Source organism: Camelus ferus, chromosome 16, assembly GCF_009834535.1.
Source record: "Camelus ferus isolate YT-003-E chromosome 16, BCGSAC_Cfer_1.0, whole genome shotgun sequence".
Classification (NCBI taxonomy): domain Eukaryota; kingdom Metazoa; phylum Chordata; class Mammalia; order Artiodactyla; family Camelidae; genus Camelus; species Camelus ferus.
The window spans coordinates 7,341,746-7,363,098 of NC_045711.1; the positions used below are offsets into that span (position 1 = coordinate 7,341,746).

At 41.3% G+C, this 21,353-nt stretch overlaps 1 protein-coding gene and 1 long non-coding RNA gene across 3 annotated transcripts in view; one reads left to right on the forward strand and one right to left on the reverse strand.

The window, feature by feature from the left end:
- Nucleotides 1-320: 320 nt before the first annotated feature.
- The window catches only part of LOC116669280, an 85,674-nt gene continuing 64,641 nt past the window's right edge, over nucleotides 321-21,353 (forward strand). Inside the window, exons 1-2 of one of the 2 annotated variants that reach the window (XR_004326638.1) lie at nucleotides 321-414; nucleotides 509-649. This is a non-coding gene — a long non-coding RNA (uncharacterized LOC116669280). Of the gene's footprint in view, nucleotides 415-443; nucleotides 650-21,353 lie in introns of those variants that run through there. The other variant, XR_004326637.1, reaches the window with a different exon arrangement.
- ANKFN1 (ankyrin repeat and fibronectin type III domain containing 1) overlaps nucleotides 7,422-21,353 on the reverse strand; it is a 289,687-nt gene continuing 275,755 nt past the window's right edge. The window contains exon 20 of the mRNA XM_032498452.1: nucleotides 7,422-9,613. Coding sequence (XP_032354343.1) covers nucleotides 8,817-9,613 — 797 coding nt within the window. The 3' untranslated portion in view covers nucleotides 7,422-8,816. The remainder of the gene's footprint in view (nucleotides 9,614-21,353) is intronic.

The window sequence follows — 21,353 nt, forward strand, 5'->3', positions numbered from 1 at the left end:
CCGAGTGGTATGACAACCATCCCACGTGGATGAGGCCTGCGCTCTGTCCCATGCCAATCCCTCCACTTGCCTTCCGCCCCAAAGGAGGTGCCCGCCGCGGGCTTGCTGTCTGGCAAAGGGCCTGCTTGCTTCACTCCTGGATTCTGGGAAATGGCTAATGGAGTACATTCCACACTTAATAATAGTGCCCCCTGGAGTTGTGCAATGCTTTGACCCTTTCCAGGACACTCCAGGGAAGGAATTGTCTGCTAGTGATTGGGCAGGATCAGAGAGAACAGCTGGTGAGTAATGCTGATGCCAAGTCAGGATGCCAGGGAAGGTCCAAGGGATATTCCAGACCCCATCCGCCGGAGCCTGGACAGCCAAGGACTGGGGAACTGAAATAGATGGAACTGTATTCTGAGAGAGCCTGGGGTCAGAGTGAGGCAGAAGAAGGAATTTTTTCCAGGGGGTGGGGTGGGGACATGCATGGATTTGTCAGTTACTTTCCTTCTCCACGCTCCTCTAGCCACAACAGACTCAATGTCACCTCCTGTGTCTCTCTTCCACCACCTGCCCTCCCCAACAAGAGCAACGGCCGCACAAAACCTACCAACAAAACAGAAACGCTCTGAGAGGAATCCCTACTCATCCCTGATGTGTCCTCAACGTGAGTATTTTTAGATTCGTGAAATTTCAAGGCTGAAAAAGATCTGCACATTTGGTAGATGTCTTCGTCTGTAAGTTCAGAGAGGAAAAGCATCTGGCTTGTCATCACAGAGCGCCTGACTCGGAGCCAGAACAAGGGCCTCCTAGGAAAGGGTCTAGGTGCTTTTCTGGCTGATTTAGTTTCGTTTGTGATCATTACCTGTATGTGTACAATGTCCCCTGCACGTCTGTTGAGGGCCTGTGTCTGTTCTAGGGAGAGAGCTTCCCGTGGCCAATTTGAGCACTGTTTCTCCTTTCTCCTAGGGCCTGAGTCAAGGCATGTGGCATACTGGACAGTCAGGAGTCCTGTGCCCGAGATTTCACTTTACCAAGCCTCAAGCTTCTTGTTTGTTACATGGAGATAACAGCTCTTGCTCTGACCACCTCATGGGGTGGTTTGTCAAATTCAAATAGGATGGTGTTCATGCAAGTGTTTTATAAACATATAGGAGACTGCAGTTATCAAAGGCTTGATGGGGAAAATGGTGTGTGCAGAGCGGCCTTATTGGGCACTGGGGCAAGATTTCTGCAGGTTTTTTTGGTGCTCAGAGGGTGAAGCTGGGACAGGTGATCTGCCCGTCAGTCTCCATGGTGCCTGATCACTGGACATGACACTGGACACTCAGATCTAACTGGAGCTGTCTGAAGCACACATCTTCCCTTAGGTCCTTTGTTTCCTTCAGGGGGCTCAGCCAAAAGCACTGTGGTGGTGGAACTTTTCAGGAAGTCCTAAAGAAGTACATTCAAGGCACTCTCAGGAGACAGACTGAGCCATTATAGCCTCAGGCAGGCAGACACATGAAAAGGCCCTCAAGTTGGTTTCTTTGTGGAGAAATTAAGCAAATTATGAGAATTACCCTGATTTTGAGTGATCTCCTCATCCATTTATCACTCATGGAACAGGTATTTGTGCCAGGAGCTGTGTTGGGGAGATGCTGATGGAAAATCAGGCAGTTGCTTTTGACACAGAGCATCTGACCCAGTCTCATGTACGCCTGGTACACAACTTTCTTTAGTCTGGATCTAATATCAGTCCCTTCTGTGGCAAAATAACAATGCAGTGATTGACAGAACAAGGATTATTATTATTACTACTATTAGTAGCAGTAGTATTGACAAATCGAGAACATTATGCAAAGGTGAGCACGCTGTATGCTACTTGAAGAGGAAGTGCTTTTTCACAGTCAAGGAATCATTGCAAAGATCTAACTGACTTGACAGATAATATTAGGCAAGAGACATTTCCTTCTGAGTATTTTTCGCCACCTGACAGTCACTGTCCATCAGTAAGAAACTCCTGGGTGTAAGCTTGCCTAATTTCCCTAACATGATTTTTTTAAATTGTTATGGAGAAGAAGGAATTATTTCTGCTTGGCAGATAGAAATACTGGATATTGCTTGGCATACCTTATCAAAAGGGCGATGAAGGCACACTTCTTACTTAGCAGGTTGAATTTGAAAGGCCTGCTCTTACTCCATACCCTATTCTGTCCCTCCCCCAACACCTCCCCAGGAGTGTTCATAGAAGAAAGGGGATATTAAAGACCAATGTCATCTGTTTGGCTTGAAAAAGAAGGTAAGCTTTTATTTAAAGACAGAATTAGGTGAAGAAGGTAATGGTTTGCTTAGAAAGATGACAATTTACATAGGGAAAACAGCACATTTGGTCAGGACGACAAAACAGCCTTCTGAGGCTGTTAGGAAAGCCGACCACAAACACGCCAAAAAAAGAGTTGAATTTGTGTGTGTGTGTGTGTGTGTGTGTGTGTGTGTGTGTATTGAAAAGAATTCTGTAAAACAGCATAAAACAAATATATGGTCCAAAGCAGCCTATTTCCTGCTCTTGGGAATTCAGAAGAAACTTTGTACAAGTTCCTGGGATTGAAGTCATCTCTTTGTAGTGTTCTCAAACACAGAGGAGATCTCTGATCTCAGCCAGAAGGAGGAGGGGTAAAAGAAGAATTTTGTGGGTGAGGAGGTAAAAGGATAGAGAAATAGAGCTAGGCCAGCACATGCAGAATTGCATTGAAGACATTCAAATGTGCACGCGGTTGAGGAGGGGTAAGATTAGGATGTCCAAGTCCCTGGGTGCAGTTTGGTGAGAGTATTTGCCATGGTAGCCTGCTGCCGTATTTTCAGTACTTGGCATCAGCCAACTTTGCAAGAGAAGTAACTCAAATGCTATCGATCAATCAAGGGCCAGAATTTTTTGATAATTGTCAAAAAGATGCCCTCAATTATAATTCTTTTCAAAGTTTTAGTGAGAAGATTTTAAAAGCTCAGGCTGAAAAATGATGGTCTTCATTGAGACTTAGAAAAAGGATCAGGTAAGCCAAGTACTGACAATTCTATTAGTTTATTATTGAATTGACATTTCTCTGCACTGAAGACAAGGGCTTAGAAATTGTCCTTTAAACAATGCAAGATCTTGTGAAGAATCAAAAATATTTTTGGCTTCTTCACCCTTGAACTAGATTTCAATGACATCAAGTTAGATATAAAGTATATAGTGCTATTTAATGCTTATGAAACAGAGTCATTCCCTCTGATAGTTAAGATTTCTTCTGCTGACAATTTTTTCTTTCAAATACAATTAGGCAGGTAGGAAATTATCAAAAATACTTGCCATTAGAAAAATTATCTTATTTCTTGTTAACCCCTGACCTCTTATAAATTGGTAGGCTCGAGAGGCATGCATTTTACCAGTCTTGTTTTAGATTGAAGGTACTGGCCGTTTACAATATCCATTTAAAATGTTCAAATAGTTTGCAAAAGTACATACTACAAAATAGTATTGTTTCAAGATTGGAGGTCACATTTAACATACCATACGTGATTCTTCTGTACATTTACAGAGGTTTAAAGCACACAAAATTGTGCAGATAACGTACCGAAGTCTAAACTTTTACATACACTCAGTTGCATACATAGCAACAAGAAACAATAAATTCTGAACAAAATAACAACCAATAATCAGCCAAATTACTATGTACACATTAGGCAGGAAGCAATTAAACACTGCCTAATAGAATGTCACTTAAATTACTTTTTCTATAATATATCTGTACTCCCCCCCCCCACCCCCAGCCCCACACTTCTTTCCATTGCAAACATTAAAGTGGTGTTGTGACCACATACATAGGAATCCCCAAACATCAGCTTTGTCTCGGGGCAAGAAGGGGTACAGCAACTCAGAGTGACTTAATACAACAATTTGCCAGACTTGGTTTTTATAAATCAGCTGCTAGCTGGTGGTTACTGTGAAAGCATGTTCAGACTTTCATGCCACAGACTGAAGGAAGAGGAGCAAAGAGCATTAACTAATAGCTTCTTAACATTTGCCACTAAGTTAAATATTGGCTTCTTCTAAAATTAAAAAAAAAAAATGTATATATCTGGAGAGGAACGACCCTAGGATAATATTGAAAACAAACAACAAATCTACTTCCTTTATCCAAACAGAATATCATCACAGTCTACCTGATTGTTTAAGTAAAACCAACTGTCCTTTTGAATAACCATTTTACAAATTCATTACTAATGGAAATAGAAGAAATAATTAAAAAAATAACAAATATAACTACTGTGTGCAGATGTGGTGGAAAAACCAGAGACCTGAAATATGGCAAAAATCAGTGCTTCATAAACAGTCAATGGATTTTTCTAAAAATACTTTTTGCTAATGGCAAAGTTCAACACCTCAGAAAAACTCTGAATTAAGATCTTAGAATAAGTTTCCAAGCTGTACAACATAGTTTTAGAGACACTACCCTTGTTGTTTGTAAGGCCGCATTAAAGTTTCGCTTAACAGTCATAAGCCGTGGGTTTGAACATCTTAGGAGAGGTGACCAGCAAAGAAACAAGTTTTTTCCTTGTTCGCCCTACTACCTGTGATGAAGTATCATTGCTTTCCAAATAGCTCCTTTAAAAATTTCCTTAAAGGTATGACCAGGGGAAAAAAAAAGTTCAGATTTGCTTAATTGAATCATCTGGAAAAATATTTAGACTTTACAAAGTGACAATGTTGCACTTTCAATTCTCTGAGAGTCCTCTCTTGTTAATTTGACTACCCTCTCTAATTGGTATGTTATAGTTTAATAAACAAATATACCAAGAGATGGACACACTCTCTGCTGTAGCTCAGTACTTGCAAATTTGAGATAGCCATAGAAGGATAGTATCATCTTTCCAAAAAGGATCAGTTTTAAGGAGCCAGTGAATTCTGTGTGCCGTTGACATAACCAGGGAACTGAAATGCACTGCAAACCCCCTAACAGCTTGAGCTGATAGTTCTCCAAGAGAAAGTTAGTACATCTCGGGTGGAGCGTGAAGAACGAGAAGAGCCCAAGGAGTTGGGGTTTTTCTGGTATTGCCTACTTGTCTGAAATTGTTGTCTTGGAGGGAAGAGCTCAACATTCACCAGGGCGCACATTCGTGTGGCAGGATAACAATGATCGAGAGGCCAGTCCTCTTTTCCACTCGTCTGGCATGATCTCCTGGCAAGGATAGGGTGGGTGTTTGCCAGGTGGCTCCCGGACAAGGTCTTTTTAGGGGAGGACAACAAGGCTTCAGTCAGTGCTTTTCATAAAGTGCTTTGGGATCCTTTAGGAATGGGGGCTGGAGGAATATTATTACTGACTGGCTTCAACTTTCAAACCAAATGGAACTATTTTCCCCAGTGTAATTATTGCTTTGAACATTAATGAATGTTCTTAAAATGGAATGGGTCTTGTCTTTAAGTTACTACTTCTTAAAACACCCACTCCCGGGAGTGAACGTTTTTGATTACTGTCTCCCAGGTACCCTCACCAAGGAAGAGGATGTCATAGCCTTGTAAATGGTTGACAAGCACATACATTGGTGACCTGCATTTTCCAGGCTATCCTCTTTTATGAAAAGAGGAAAATCAAAGATGTCCAGCCCAACATGTACTATGTTGGCCTGGTGAACGAGACAGGCTCCTGCCTCTTCTAAGACATTGATGGGAAGATGTATGATGATGATGGCTACACTCATGTCAGACTGTGAGCTCCCTGTGGCCCAGGAATGTTTCATACTTGATTCTTTGTTCTGTGTGGGACTTAGAATAGAGACATATACGGGAGGATCTCTGTCAGTGATTTTTGAGGGTTTCACAAATGACAAAGGCTGGATAGTACACGGGAGACTTAAGCATGTTAGAAACATGGTGGAAAAGAAGACCTGAAACAGGCTCCCAGGCTGGACTTAAAAAGAATGAAAGACAAAAGTCCATCATATCCAAAACAAAACCAAACCAATAAGACAAAGCAAAACAAACAAATGGACAAGAATCCTCAGACTTTGTAAAGTCTATATAATGAGAAGACTGGACAAATGAATAAAGGAATATGAATTAGAGAACACAGTTATCTCTCAGAATAATGTCTTAATTTAAAATAGGCTCACAAGAAGTTGCAAAGTGGAGGTATGGATGGAGGGAACCTCCTAGAACAGATAACGATAGCTAATTATTGATGATATAAAATCTACTTTTCTCAAAGGATATTGCTTGGAAAACACATTTTCAAATTGATTAAGTATGCTCATTGAAATCTAAGGTTCATTATTCATTTCCTGGGCATACATCTCTTTTCCTCATAGAAGGTAAAAAAATTACCCAATGTCCCTAATATAAGTTAGAGGGTTTGAATTTAAGGCCATTTTACCTCATGAGCCATTATTTGGTCCAGTGTGCCAAAACATGCTGACCAGATGAGGGGCCAGAAAGGTGGGTCAGTCTGCTTTTGCTGTCTGTTGAATGCCTCCTGTCTAATTCACAGTCACAAACTTCCTTCCATGTCACGAGAAAGGTCATGATCAGAGAATTGCTTGGTTTCTGAGTCCTTGACAATTCCAGCATCTCATCTCACAAACTTATTCAACCTATACAATCTGTCTTACAATTAGAAATAAGAAGAAACTGAGGGCAGGTAACTCTGTGGCATTTTTGTTTTTAAATGGGAGTCATATGGTAAGCAATTTTAAACGACATTTCTCCCAAATTAGGTTTTTAGTTAATTATAATCAATCAATTAGCTTAGCTACCCGTTATATGAAATTTGTATTTCCTAGCAACAAGGAGCTCTGTGATATTGGAAATCTGTTAGGTAAAAGTTGAGAAAAAGAGTTGAATTTGGCATTAGAAGCAGATAGATGATCTGTAAACTAGCTGAGTAGCCTATAGACAATGAAAAGTTGAGTATGTACCAATTCTCAATGGAAACACTGCGATCAAGGGAGTGGTTCTGGGTTCTGACCCTAACTCTGAGACTAAACTAGCTCCGTGACTTTGAGTAAGTTGCTGAACCTCTCTGGGCCTTGACTGCCTTACCTGTAAATGCAAGGACTTAGACTAATTTTATAGTCCCTTCTAGTTCTAATACTCCATACACATAGAATTAACTCAGAACAGAAGAAAACTGCATTTAAAAATCCTCCCAGGCCTGGAAAAGGAGCTGCAGTGATTCTGATCAAGATTCTTTGGGGGTGGCGGCAAGGGGGTTGGTGTTCATTGACAATAAAATCTCTTAAAAAAATAAAGACTGAGCTCTGGGCTTTAGTTTTCTAATGACCATAGGCCATGGGCCAAATCTGTACCTTTCCACCAGGGTAATTATTTATGTTTAAATCAAATGTTTTAAAAATGAAAGGGATCGGAATAACATTGTGAACAGGGGACTTTGTATGAACTCCCATGAGGCGGAATGGTGGAACTGTGAGGACAGGGGTAGGGCCATAAAGAGCAATATTTAACCAAAATGTCTGTGAAGCAGAAAAGGACCATTTAGAATATCAGTGAACTGAATGGGTCTTGGCTCCAGGAAAGGAGAGGGGGCTCGTGCCTTTTTTGAATATGCAGTGTGATTCCTCTTTGATTTGGGTTTCTCATTTGTGAGAAAGGCAGGTGGGAGGCAATGAGACCATAGCAAGATTTTTCAGGTGTCTTTGAACCCAGTCTTGGAACCACTGGTAGGGCCTTCTAAGGAGGCCAATGGGTCAGCTGATCTAGGGGCAAAACTGACTTTGGAAGGGTAGATTGAAAAGGGAAGGCAGCAACCCATGCTCTGGACAATGTCTCAGGTCCTGTGATGTGGGGGTGAGTAGTTGTGCTTATATCACTATAAAAACTCTATCCCTGCCTGGCTATATTTGAAGGGCACTTTCTTGTTCCATAACAAATCTATCACCTAAGAATCCAGAGCAGATCCATTATCATTTTCAGAGACACAACTCTTGTGGATTTACTTATTTTAGGATTGGAAAGGAAACACATTTTGGGGCATGTCTCTCTCCCACCCCTTGTCTATAATCCAGGCTTTCACTTCACTCAGCCACCTCCTTGCACCCTGGAATAATATATGGCCCATTTTCATGCTTGAATGGGAGCTGAGTGAACAATCTTCGTAAGACAGAGCTAGAAGAGAAGCCTCCTCTACTTTTGTTTCTGGAGGTTTCCAAACAGCACTAATTGAAGGCCTGACCAAGTCCTATTTACTCAGATCAGTGCTGATGGATAAACTGGATTTGTTGAGCTGCTGAGAACCCTGCTCTTTGGAATGACCTGGTTCAGCTGACAGGGAACCCAGGACAGGTCCACTTGACCCTGTTCCCTAGAGACGCAACCTGGGCTTCTATCCCCCAAACTCTTCTAAAGGTTGGGAATGGAGGGAACAATATCTTATTTCATCTTATTGTCATCTATGGAACTCCTCCCCATCAATCATGAAATTCATGGAAAAGCCCTAAGTCAGGGGTCAGATTACACAGCCAGCTGCAGAACTGAGGGTGGCTCTTGGGGTTGCCCTACCTCAGTCACAGGTGCCACCAACAGGGTGGCATGTTTGAATCCTTGCGTCCAGGACTCCATGTTGTCACAAAAGCCCTTCTAAGTACACCCTTTATAGGCTGAACTCGAAATGACACTGGCAACTCTTGCCTCCACTCCAACTCTGCTCCAAAAAAGAGGGCCTTGAACCGATAACCTTTGGGTTTTTAACATTCAAACCATTTGAAAATGGATGGGGACACGGTAGGGGTAGGCTGGGAGCAGGGTGATGGAAAATGCAGGGACTTGAGGTGGACCGGCAGACAGTTAGTCGCGGGCCTCCCTAAAGCATGCTGCTGAGTATTTCTGACACCGGGGAGGAGGTCGGGCCATCTGGACTCATCTCCGGGCCGCTGGGGCTGGGCAGGCCAGAGTGGCCTCCGGCCGGCGGGCTCAAGGCCGCCCAGGGCTTGGCATCCACCAGGGCCTCGGGGTAGGGCTCCACAAAGATGCGGCGCACCGCAGGCCTCGGGTCCTGGAGGCTGCCCTTCGGCTCCTCAGGGAGACTGGCGGCATGGGCCAGAGCCAAGCCCCGGGGCCCCTCGGAGGCAGGCCCCAGCTGCTCGGCCGCCCCCGGCTCCTGGGCCAGGCCGCAGGCCCGGGACAGGTGTTGCGTGTAAACGCCCTCAGACAGCGACAGCGAGTGCGTCTCGCCGTGCATGCGCAGCCAGCGGTGGTGTCGGCTGAAGCCGCCGTAGTGCGGGTGCTTGGCCGGCTTCCGCTTTCCCAGGAAGCCCAGCGGCAGCCGCGCGCCAGGCGCCATCTTGGCGTGGTTCTTAGGCGTGAGGCCCGTGAGCGTCAGGCCGTGTAGGAGCTCGGCGCACGAGTGGTCGGCCTCTGGCGCTGGGACGCGACCCTGGGCGTCCTGGCCCGGCCCGGACGGAGGCTTCATGTCGTGCACTTGCAGGACGTCGGGGGCGCTGCCGCTCAGGCCGCTTCGGGCCTGCTGGGCGATGTCCTGCGACGACAGGTAGACCAGGTCCAGGTCTCGAGGGCTCAGAGCGTCACTGGAGTCGTAGTCGCTGTCGGTGGGGAGGAAGACTTCCGAGCAGGCTTCTTCGTCAGAGCACGGCTGTGAATCTGCAAAGCCAGAGACTGAGGTTAGAAAAAAGAGAAACTCGCAGCCAGGGCCCAAGTAGGAGCCTATGTTTGAGGCCTCCCTCCCCTCTCCTCTCCTCCCCCCTCTCCCTCCCCTCTCCCCCCTCTCCCCTCCCTCCCCTCCTCCCCCTCTCCCTCCTCCCCTCCCTCCCCTCTCCCCTCTGTGCCTAGAAGGGCTTGTGCGTCGTTTAATGATCCGCTCTCATTTCTTGAAATTCTAATAATTTTTGAACACTTTTCCTTTCTGCGTGGGCCCTGTGATTAAGTTATGTAGTGGCTCCTGTTCTTAGCTTAAGAGAGGAAAGAGAGGAATTCTTGACAGTGCCAACCCTTGCAGTGGCAGAGGGGAAAATGGTCTCCTTTCCTCATCTGATTTTATTATTATTCACTGTGCATGTGTAGAGAGGAAACAAAACTGGATGTCATTCATTTTATTCGTAACCTATTATTTCAGAGATGATTTTTGCATTTGATAAAGTAGTTGAAACTTAAAAGGGGGAAGAAGAGAAGGCACTTGGGTGGCCGTAGTCAGGGAGACCTGGTTTCAGATCCTAGTTGGCCTCCACATTGCTTTGTGGTCTTGGGAAAGTTACTTAACTTCTTTGAGTTTCAGTTTTATCTGCAAAATGGGGGTGATAATAGGATTTCTTTCTTAGGGTGACTAAAAAAATCAGTTGGGTGTATGAGTACTTATCCCTTTGTCAGGTGTTTAAAAAGAAAAACATTGAATACCAAGGGAAAAAACAAAACAGAAGTGGAATCAGAGGCAAAAGTCAGCCTCAGAGGTCATACTAGAATGATCATAAATGAGCCACAAGTTTAGTTCTGTAGATATTTGTTGTTTAATGCACTAGTTGTTTATATCTTTTTCCCAATCAGTTTGTGCATTTCTGTAGGGCAAAGACTGTCTTAAAATCCTTTGAATTTCACACAGAACTCAGCCCTTAACAGGTACTTGGTAAATATATGCTAATTTTGAAAACGTGCAAGAGCTCTTAATAAAAGAACAAGAAAGCTCTAATCTATAAATCTGAGGCAATCCCATTCAAAAATCTCCATAGGATTTTTAAATGGAATTTAGTAAATTGACTTTTAAATTTATCTGGAAAAAAAATTGTGAGAATAGCCAACCTTTTTTTTAAAGATACAATAGGGAGGAGCCTGATTTACAAGGTATCAAAACATACTGTAGAGCTTTGGTAATTAAAAATTTATAGTCTTGTTGTACAAATGGACAGATGGATCTGTAGAACAGAAATATGAAGTCCAGGAACAGTCTTAATTCTGTGTGATAGTTGAACATATGGCAAAGATAACATTTCAAAGTAGGGGAGTGAATAGATTATTCATTATATGGTGTTGGGACAATTGGTTATCTCTTTAGGAGAATAATTAGAGGAAGTCCTACCTTATCTCATATATAAAAAATAAATTGCATGTAGTTTAAATATAACAAGCAAACATTCTAATGCTTCTACAAACATTAGAAGACAATATGTTTGTAATTTTGGGTCTGAAGGACTTTCTAAGCAAGGCAAAACCTCAGAAGTCAGAAAAGAAGTGATTGATAAATTTAACTACATCAAAGTTTAATGCTTTGTAAAACAAATGATCCCATAAACAAAGTAAAAAGGTAAGTGATAGGTTGAAAGAAAATAGTAACAATATGTTTAACAAAAGAATAATATCCTGGATATATAAAGATCTCCTGTAAATAAGAAGGCAATCCAAACAGGCAAAAGATAACCAACACTTCAAAGAATAATTAATACAAATGGCCAATAAGCATAATAAATATAGCCTAGATAGACTGTAATTACTAATTAGATAGCAGTTTGGGAAATGCAGACTGAAACAAAAGCAAGGCATTTTTTTGCCCATCAGATTTATTGAAAATAAAAAGAGTGATAACCTCTTGTGTTGGTGATGTGTGGGAAATCAGGGAACCTCATATAATGCTGGTTTGAATATAAACTAGCATGGCTCTTTGGATAGCAGCTTGGTAGAATATATTTAAAATGTGCATTTTATTTGTCTCAGCAGGTCCTTTTTTAGATATCCATGTTTGAGAAATTATCACTATGTGTACATGGAGGCATTTACAAGTTGTGTGCTGCAGCATGATATATAATAATGAAAAACTAGAAATAATCTAGTGGCTGAGACTACTGTGAAAGGCAGACTTAGAGACACAGAAGCTTTAAGAAAAGAAAAATAGTTCACTTGGCAAAGTTCTGCAAGGGAGTCCAAATTCAGGACTGGCTTGCTAATTAAAAAATACAACAGGTATTTAAAGTAAAAACACACAGGGTTGCAGTGTTATAGTTTGTCTGTTCATGGTGGAAAATTAGACATGATTATCATAAGAATATTGCGAACATCAGAGGAAAAAGTTGTTTTCTTAGTGGGTCAGTAATTTACACAATGGGATTAAGGTTTTTTTCTATTTTGGGAACTAGAACCAGATGTAATTTTTTTTCTAATTTGTTTATTTCAGGGTCAAGGTGTGAACTATTTCTTTTCCTTTTTTTTTTTTTTTTTCCTGTCTCTAGAAGGTGACGTGTGCTTACTCATTGGCAGGGCAAGGTTTCAGTTTTCTCTCACTGCTGGCTGCTACCCAATATCCATTATCCTTTTTTAGTTACAAAATCTTAAATTTTGTTTGAGACAGCACTCATGTAAAAGACCACATTTTTCCAGCTTCCTTTGCAGCTAGGCATGGGCACATAACTAAGTTCTGTCCAGTGAGATAGAACTGATAGTATGATATGAAACTTTTGGAAGGCTACATTAAGGGAGCAGCCTTAGCTGGGTGATAGGCCATTTTGTTTTCTTCTTTTCCTTCCAGCTGCCTGTAACAGGATGTGTTGGTGGGCTCATGAGGCAACCTTGGAAGAGAAGCCATGTGCTAGGATGGTGAAGCTGGAAAATGGGGTGTGGTATCTGAAGACCATGGAGTCCCTGAATTGTCTGGGCTTCTTTCACACAAAAGAGAAAGTATCTTGTGTTTATGACACTCTTATTTGGGTTTTCTTTAACATGAATCCAGACTTAATCCTAATTGATGCAAACCTAAATGTCCATAATGAGGAGAACAGTTTAAAATTTGGGTACATCTGTACTATGGAATATTACCCAGCACCTACAAAGAGTGAGATCAACCCATATGTTGTTCTTTAAATAATGGTTGTCAGAAAGGACTGCCTTTGCTACTTTTTTTGGTTCTACTCATCTGTTCAAGGATTCCCTCAAACAAAACCTTCTTTAGGAAGCATTCCCCAACTGTACCAGAAAGGGTTGTGCACTTGTCTGCACTTCTGAAATATGTTTTGCTCCTGTTAACCTTTGGCACTCAGCCAAAGGTTAGACTTGTATTATTAGTTATCTTTTTTAATGTAAATGTAACATCCTGGTTTCCTGGTTAGACCAGAGCCCTCTCAGGGCAAAAATACTTAATTCAATGATGAAGGTTCTGTTTTGCTTGAACTCCTGCTCTAACGGAAACACTGTGCTTGGTGGCTGACTGCATATAAAGTTGATAAGAAATGATCTATTTCCAGGGAGTTTACTGTTTTAGCAGAGGTAGAGGGCATGTATGCATCTATGAGGCTGTGGGAGAACATACATTTTGCAAGAGAAGTTTAGCAAATAAGATACAGGTTTATAGGAAAGAGGTAACATTTTATTGGGACAGGGTTGATAAAATACTCTATCATCTCATTTGTTTTTTCTCTCCATTCATCCATCTCTATTTCTGTCTATATTAATTTATTTCCTCTTCCACTTTCAAAAAGTGATTTGAGGCAGCTTTTAATAATAAATGTGCAAACACTGATGAGGAGATTAGAAACCAGAGACGAAGAAGAAACAGTACAAGTAGTCCTATTTGACTATAATATGGGAACAGGAGTGGAATTTTGGGAAAATGAGGCTACAAAAGTAAGATGTCAGCAATTTCACTCTTGGGAATTTACCTTAGAAAAGCTAAGGCTTATTTTCATGCAAGAACTTGCATATGAATGTTCATAGCAATTTTATTGGTATTAGCCCCACACTGGAAACTACCCAAATATCCTTCAGTGGATGCATGGTTAAACATACTGTGATACATCTGTACTGTGGAATACTGCTCATCAATACAAATAAAAAATTCCATTTATGTAGCATTCATGAAATAATTATAGAAGAACAGATTAGTAGTAGCCAGGGGTAGAGATGGGGGATGGGTAAGACCTATAAAGGAGTAACAGAGTAAGTTTCATGGTAATGGTACAGTTGAATATCTTGATTATAGTGGTGATTACCCAAGGCTACACATGTGACAGACTGTATAACTGGCAAAATTAAAGGTAAAGTGGAGCCAGAGGAGGCATAATTCCTTATGCCTCAATAAGGAATTTGTACCTAATTTTGTAGCCAATGGATAATTATTAGAAAATTTTGAAGAAGTAATTGACAAGATGAGAGGTGTGATTTAGGGTAGTTATGTAGCAGGTAGGATGTAAGATGAACTGGATCAGGAGGACACAGACAGCAGGAAGGCCAGCTGGGAGGCTGTTGCCCAAGCTGCGTTTCCTATAAATATTTACCTTTTTCAGATTGTGGTGCTGAGCAAGAGTGGTGGTTATGTGAAAGAAAATAGAAATCCAGGAAAGTCATTCATTCAAAGATGTTTACTACACACCTATGGAAAGGCCCTGAGACGAATAATAGGTTTCAAGCCTTGGTGCCTAGAAGATAGGAGTAGCATTAAACCAAAGGAGCTAAATTGCAGCAGGGTTGGGAGTGGAAGAGATGGTAAATTTAATTTGGACAGGTTGAGGTTAAGGTGTTGGTCAGAACATCCTGGAGGAGTTAGAATGGGAACTTGGTAGGGTAGCAAAGTTGAGGGAAGATGTTTGCAGGCAGAGAAGAAGGAACCATTGGAGAGGGAACCATTAAAGATATGAATAGTAGGTTGATGGGTTTAACAAGGAGGGGTGATCACTTGGGAGCTAGTGAAAAGGATGGAAGGGCTCCTGGTTAGGAAGAAGACAGGCATAGATTTTCAAGTTAAAAGGAGAGAACTGGATAAAGACCTGGGCTGAATGACTGATGTTCTTAAAATAATTTTAGACAGTACTTTTTCCTGTCTTTAGTGGGAAAAATAGGGAACTGCCAGTAACAGGGTCTCCAAACTATTGGTTGTTTTTGATGATGGCCGCGATAGGTGCCGTAGGGGTCATGAAGAAGAGGTTAACTGAAGATTTGAAATTGGGTTGGGAATCAGATCCATGCAATTAATTGATAATTGACTTCAATTGAACTTCCCTCTCTGTCTGATCACTGTTGTCTCTCAGCTGTCCACATGAAGTATTCATTTGTGTCCACAACAGTAATAACAGTACTTGATACTTAGTGCTAACTGTGGGCCAGCCATTATGCTGAGTGCTTTTGGTGCTTTGTCCTGTTTAATTCTTACAGTAGTTCCCATATTGCAGATAAGAATACTGAAGCACAGATTTATTAAAATTTCCAATTCATATACCTGCTAAGTGGCAGAATAGGAATCTACATGCAAATTTGTCTCCCTCCAAAAACCTGCTGTACTGCTATTTACCTTAGAATTCCCATGGTTTTCTGCGGAAGCTTCCTGAGGGCTGGGACCTGGTTCATCTGACGCACTTTGTGCAGTACCCACTCAGAGTTATACTAAGCTCTTAGTAAGAGAAACATATTAGGTCTTGTATTAGTTTCCCTGTGGCTGCTGTAACAAATTACCATGTACTGAGTGGCTTAAAACAACAGACGTTTATTCTCTCACAACTTTGGAAACTGGAAGTCTGAGATCTAGGTGTCAGCAGGGCTGTACTCCCCCTGGAGGCTCCAGGGGAGAGTACTGTCTTGCCTCTTCCAGCCTCTAGTGGCAGCTGGCATTCCTTGGGCTGCATCACCCCAATCTCTGCTTTTGTCTTCACACGAACTCTGTTCTGTGTCTTATAAGGACACCCGTCATTGGGTTTAGGGCCCACCTGGATAATCCAGGATGATATCATCTCAAGATCCTTAATTAAGTCTGTCAAGACTCTTTTCTTTCTAAATAAGGTCACGTTCGTAGGTTCTGAGGGTAGGACATGAACATATCTTTTTGGTGGCCACCATTTAACCCACTAGAAGTCTGATAGTAAAAATGATACAACTAGAAGCAACTGCTGAGGGGTTTGTATCACTTTTTCCCTCTTTGCAGCCCATAGTCAGGTCAAACACTCAAGATCTGTTTGCACTTTGACCTCTCAGCATCCGAATAGTGAGCTTTTATTGGTTGCAGGGGACTAAGGCATATATGAAGGTATGCTTCAAAGGTCGGACATTTTTACATTTCAATGGAGCATCATATTTTAGGACTCAGTCTCTCAGGAAGAGCCTGTGCTGGTTTCCCCAGATGGAGTTAGCTGCTCATTTCTCTTGGCTCTTATAGCATTTTATTTATGTTTTTTTACTGCACTTATCAAGACTTATTAAAGGTTACTCATTTGTATTTTTATCTCCCTCATTAACTATGAACTCTAGAGGGTGTTCACTATGTCTTATTCATCTCTGTTTGGTAAATGTTGAAGAAGTCAGTCAGTGAAGGAAGGAGTCAAGTAAAGGGGCATGCAGATCTGCTGGACTTCCCAGATCATCTAATCTGAACATGGACATATGAACAGACCGTAAGGCCTAGGCTGTGAATTAATTGTCACTGTATTATTAACTTCTTGTGCTGTACATACAAGGCTCTCAGTAAAGAATGCTGGATTGAATTGAAAGTGAAACAAATATTGAAATTCAAGAGCTTAAAGAGTAGTGAGATTTGATTGCTTCTTAAAAACAATGCTGAATACAGCCCCCCAAAATCTAATTTACTTAATCTGACATAGAAATTCCTGAAAACAGTCACCTAAATCATTTTGCTTTATATTTGGTGATACTTGACTTAAGAGTCAGCCCAGTTATAGCAAAAAGAACAATTGTCTTAAAATTAGACAAACTGGGCTGAAGTCCTGTCTTGCTCCTTACTGTGTATATGATCTTGAGCAAATTACTTAGCCCCACTGAACCTTTTTTTTAATCTGTAGCGTGTAGGTAATTATATTGCCTTTCTTCCATAGGTGCTAATGAGGATCAAATTAGTTTGTTACAGATACTTTAAGTGCCTTACAAACAGAAGGTATTAATATTGTTGAAATCTTTTCCAGCTTCAATAGATAATAACTAGAAAACATATCAAGAGGTGACTCATTAAAATACAAACCAGTAATCAGAAAAACTTCAAGATTTTGCTGTGAGAATGGTCTTGATAATAAGGGAGAATAATAATCTCTTTATGGTGTCTTGTGTTGGTGATGATCTAGTCCAGTACTGTATTCCCCATCCTAGATTTTAGCAGTCAATTTGTAAATGATATACATTCTTTACTATAGCTCCCAGGAGTAAGAGAGATAGGAGATAAATCAAGAGAAGAACTAGTTATAACTGTAGTAACCCAGGAAGGAGATGAAAAATGGCTTGAGTATGGAATGGTAAATATTATCTTGTAGGTTCATAGACCTACACTTTGGAAACACTGCTCTAGTGGGAATCTAAATATTTGACTTCCATGGTGGTTGTATTATTTATTATAGGACTTAGTGGAACCTATTGCTTAGAGTGGGATACCCCTCCCAGAACAAGCTGGGAAAATCTCCAGGATGCCAGCCAGGGCACTGAGGAGAGTTTCCAGGGACTTAGGCCACTGCCACTCCCTCCCTTCCTGGAAAAGAATGCAAAGTGCAGCTTCCATCCCCAGATCCAGGCCATATGCTCCATTAAGCATTGTAGGCACCTTGCCCAGTTGTTATTTTAATAAACCTGGTTGTGCTCCTCAATTCCCTTAGAGGGCCCACTGGGCAGGCCAGCATTTGTAGAACCTTGCGTTTCCCCTCTGGTTGACCCAGGAGCTGTTTGATGGAAGTTCTGCCCATAGTATTAGTGCTGGCTTAGGTAGCTTGGCTTTCTTGCCATTGTAATGGGTGTTGCAACTCCTGGTCTCTGTGGATCAGGCCAACAACAGCAGAGTAGAGTTGATGTGGATTTTGAGGATGTTATGGGGAGATGACATTGCAGGAAAGAATAATTGATTTAAAGCTATTGCTTTTCTCTTAAAGGCAGGGGGCATGGCAGGATGGAAAGGAATAAGAAGTAGTATTTGCCCTAAAAATCCATCTTCACATTTTTAATATATCACTGTCCAAATTGATACTTTCTGTGTGTGTGCTTAATTGACTCTATTTCCACTGTGTTTGAATAGAATTTAAATAATTTAGAAATAAAGAATTTTAATAAATCTCTCATCAGGCCTTGGGTAGAACCTCAGGGATTTGTTCACCGTCTATAATTTCTCATCTTCAGATTCCTGTTGATTTTTTGTTATTTAGTTTATGCCATAGTGTTCTTAATCTTTACATCATCTGGGAAGATTTACGTTTGGAATATCAGGATAATCTTCACATGCATCTGAAGGAACCCCCCCCCCCCCCCGTTGCTTCACCCATGCGTCACTAGGAGAAATAGCAGTATAGGAAAAAAAAAAAATGCTGCTGTGTGTGACCACTATACCAACAGAAAAGGAGTGGGAGAGAAAATACCCATGTGATGGACCAATCATTCCACCCCCTGCCTAGAGCTGCCTTTTCTAGGAGCCAACTTTCCCCCTTGGGTCCTTGGGAGATGCTTAATTTTAATTGACTCAGAGGACTTGACTTTGTGTTTGAAAACCACACAGAAATGGGAAGTAAGTTACGGAGTTCCACTGCCTTTCCACCCTGTCCCTCCAGCTACACACACATACACATATAGTAACAAATTCTAGGTACTCAACAGCCTTAAAACAGAATCTTGGGCTAGTACCAGAGTCTAGTTTTGTGATACATAGGCTTTGTGTTTCCTGCAGGATTCTCAGAAGTTAAGTGAGCTCTAGTCACACAGAATGGAATTGTGTTGCCAACTTTGCCTGTGAGCAACCCAGTGGGGATGTTCCTCTAAATTGGATTTTTCCCTTTTCGTAAGTGGTTTCCAAACAATTAAAAATAGTTACACTAGTGGAGAGGGTAGAGTGTGCAGGAGCAGATTTCATTGCTCTGAAGTGCTTTTGCTTTTGTGAGGGGATGTAATGCTGAATGTTTCTCCCAGTTCTCAACAGTTTTCCTGTCACTGGGTTCCATTTTTCATTTGCTGCCCTCCACGTCTTTGTGTTTCACAGCCCATGGAATCTTGGCTTCAGAGAAATAAATGGACCCAAGAGAGAGCTATATTTTAAGAAACAGAATGATGATCACTCACATTTTAAGTTAATAATAAAATCCGAGTGTAATTGGCCAGATCCTCCCAGCAGGGAGTGTGTGTAACTCGTCCTCTGGCCAACGTGAGAGTTTGGCACTTATGTGGCACAGGAGAGGCCACCCTCATACAGCCAATGAGGACCTACTTAAGATCATGTGGCCAAGAGAAGATTAAACACTGGGAAAGTTCTGTGAGCAGAGAGGGCAGACAAGGGCTGCAAAGGTAGAGGTAGAACTGAATTGTAGAATTACATGAAATGTGGAACAACAGAGGGCTTATCTTTCCTACCTTTAAAAAACGCCCTTTCAGTCTTGTTCCTCTCCAGCTACTGCCCTCCTTCCCTCTTCTCTTTCACAGCCAAGATTTTGAAAAGAGTGTATCCTTACTGTTCCCACTTATTTACCTTCCATTTATTCCCTGATCTACTTCTATTCAGTTTCTACCTCCTTTCCTTCACAAACTGCTGTCATTAAGATCATGGATGACTTCCTTGTTACAGACAAAGACAAAACAAGACAATAGAAGCTTTTCGGTTTTATTTAACCTTTCACCATCATTTGTTTTGCTTTAATTTCTGTGACACTACTGTCTTGTTTTTATCTTCTTCCTCTGGTTGTTACGTCTTAGCCTATGAAGTCTCCTATTCTGTTCCACAGGGATCCTTCCATAGTCTCCTTTTGTACCGTACTTACTCTCTCTTGAGAACACCAAGCGTTTTCATAGCTACGTCATTCATATGTCAACAGTTCTTAAGTCTGTACTGTTAGTCAAGTTCTCCTTCCTGAGCTTCGGACCCCATACATCCTGTTTTATCCTGAATGTTTCTTTTTGCATGGCATGCCCCAAAGCTAACCTAAATTCAACATGCCCAGCTGCTCAAGCTTGTTTCTCCTCCTGTCTAACCTCTTTTTGCTAAATGGCATCATAATATCCTGAGGCACTCAAGCCAGAAAACTTGGTGTCTCCTTTGTTAATGGCTTCCTGATTGATATCCCTGTTTCCAGTGTTGGTCTCTTCATGCAACAGGCAGATTTGATTTTAAAGAGTAATTCAGATCGTATCAGTCCTTGCTTAAACGTTTCCAATGGCTTTCCATCACAAGTAGAATAAAATCTCAACTTCTTACGATGCCCTGCCTGATCTGGCCTTTGCTTTTCTCTGTATCCAGTCTCTCACCACTAGCCTCTTTGTTTGCTCAGCTCCGGTGACTTTGGCCTTCCTTCCATCCCTCACCCACCTCAGGGCCTCTTGCTTGGAATATTCCAACTCCAGATCTTTGCATTACTTTTATGTGATTGGTTTAAATGTAATCTTCACAGGTAGATCTCTGCTAATCACCCTACTGAATTCAACAGTCTCCCTGCCCACCCTGATTGCTCACTGGAATTTTCACTCTCTGAAATTATCTCATTTATTTACATTTTCACTGTTTGTCATTTTAGAATGTAAGCTTTATGGGAGCACAGACTTTGCTTTATCACTATATCCCTTTTACCTTGAAGAGTGCCAGGAACATAGTGAGTAACCAATAAATATTTTTTCTAATGAAACAAACAAAAAAAAGGACTATGTCTCTAGATCCTGCATTCAGCTGGATTGCTTGCACTTCCCTGAACTACAGTGTAGTTGCACATTGTGCTTCTTCTGCCTATAATGCTTTCCTCTTTCCTCTTTTTCAGCTCAGCTCCTGCTTATCCTTCAGTACTTGACTTTGTTACCTCCTCCAAGAAGCTCTCTTTGATCTTGAGTTTCTGGTTAACACCTCCAATAGACGTTATAGCACCCTATGCGTATCACATATGCAGTTACGATGAAATTGTTAATATATCTGTCTCCCCTATTAGGTTAGCTCCTGTTAGGGATGGTATTTTATATGTATCTCCAGTCCACTGGGAATCTATTAAAAATCTACTTAAATAATTATTTTGTTGAATTATTTGTTAAATCATAGAATCCTTTGGTAATGTAAATTAGTGTCTCTCAAATTCTTCCACTTGCTAAGTTTTGATTTTTAGACACTGAAGTTTTAAAACATAGAGGCATCACAAACTTACTTACAGAAAAGTCTCATGACCCCACTGAAGTTTTCAACAATAAGAATAACGTTAAATATGACACCTACAATTTATTGTCTATTTATATGCCATGAACTTCTGACACAGATTGTCTTATTCACAAATAACTTTCAAGGTGATATATATTATTTTTCTCATTTTACACGTGCATAAACTGAGACCCAGATGTAGTAATCTGTTCAAGTGCATGTAATTAGCAAAACAAAGCTGGAATTTGAATCCAGGTCTCTGATTTCTAAACCCAGGCTCTTTCTGCTACACCATGCTGCCCCCTATGGGACAAGGTCACATTTCAGAACTGTTTATGA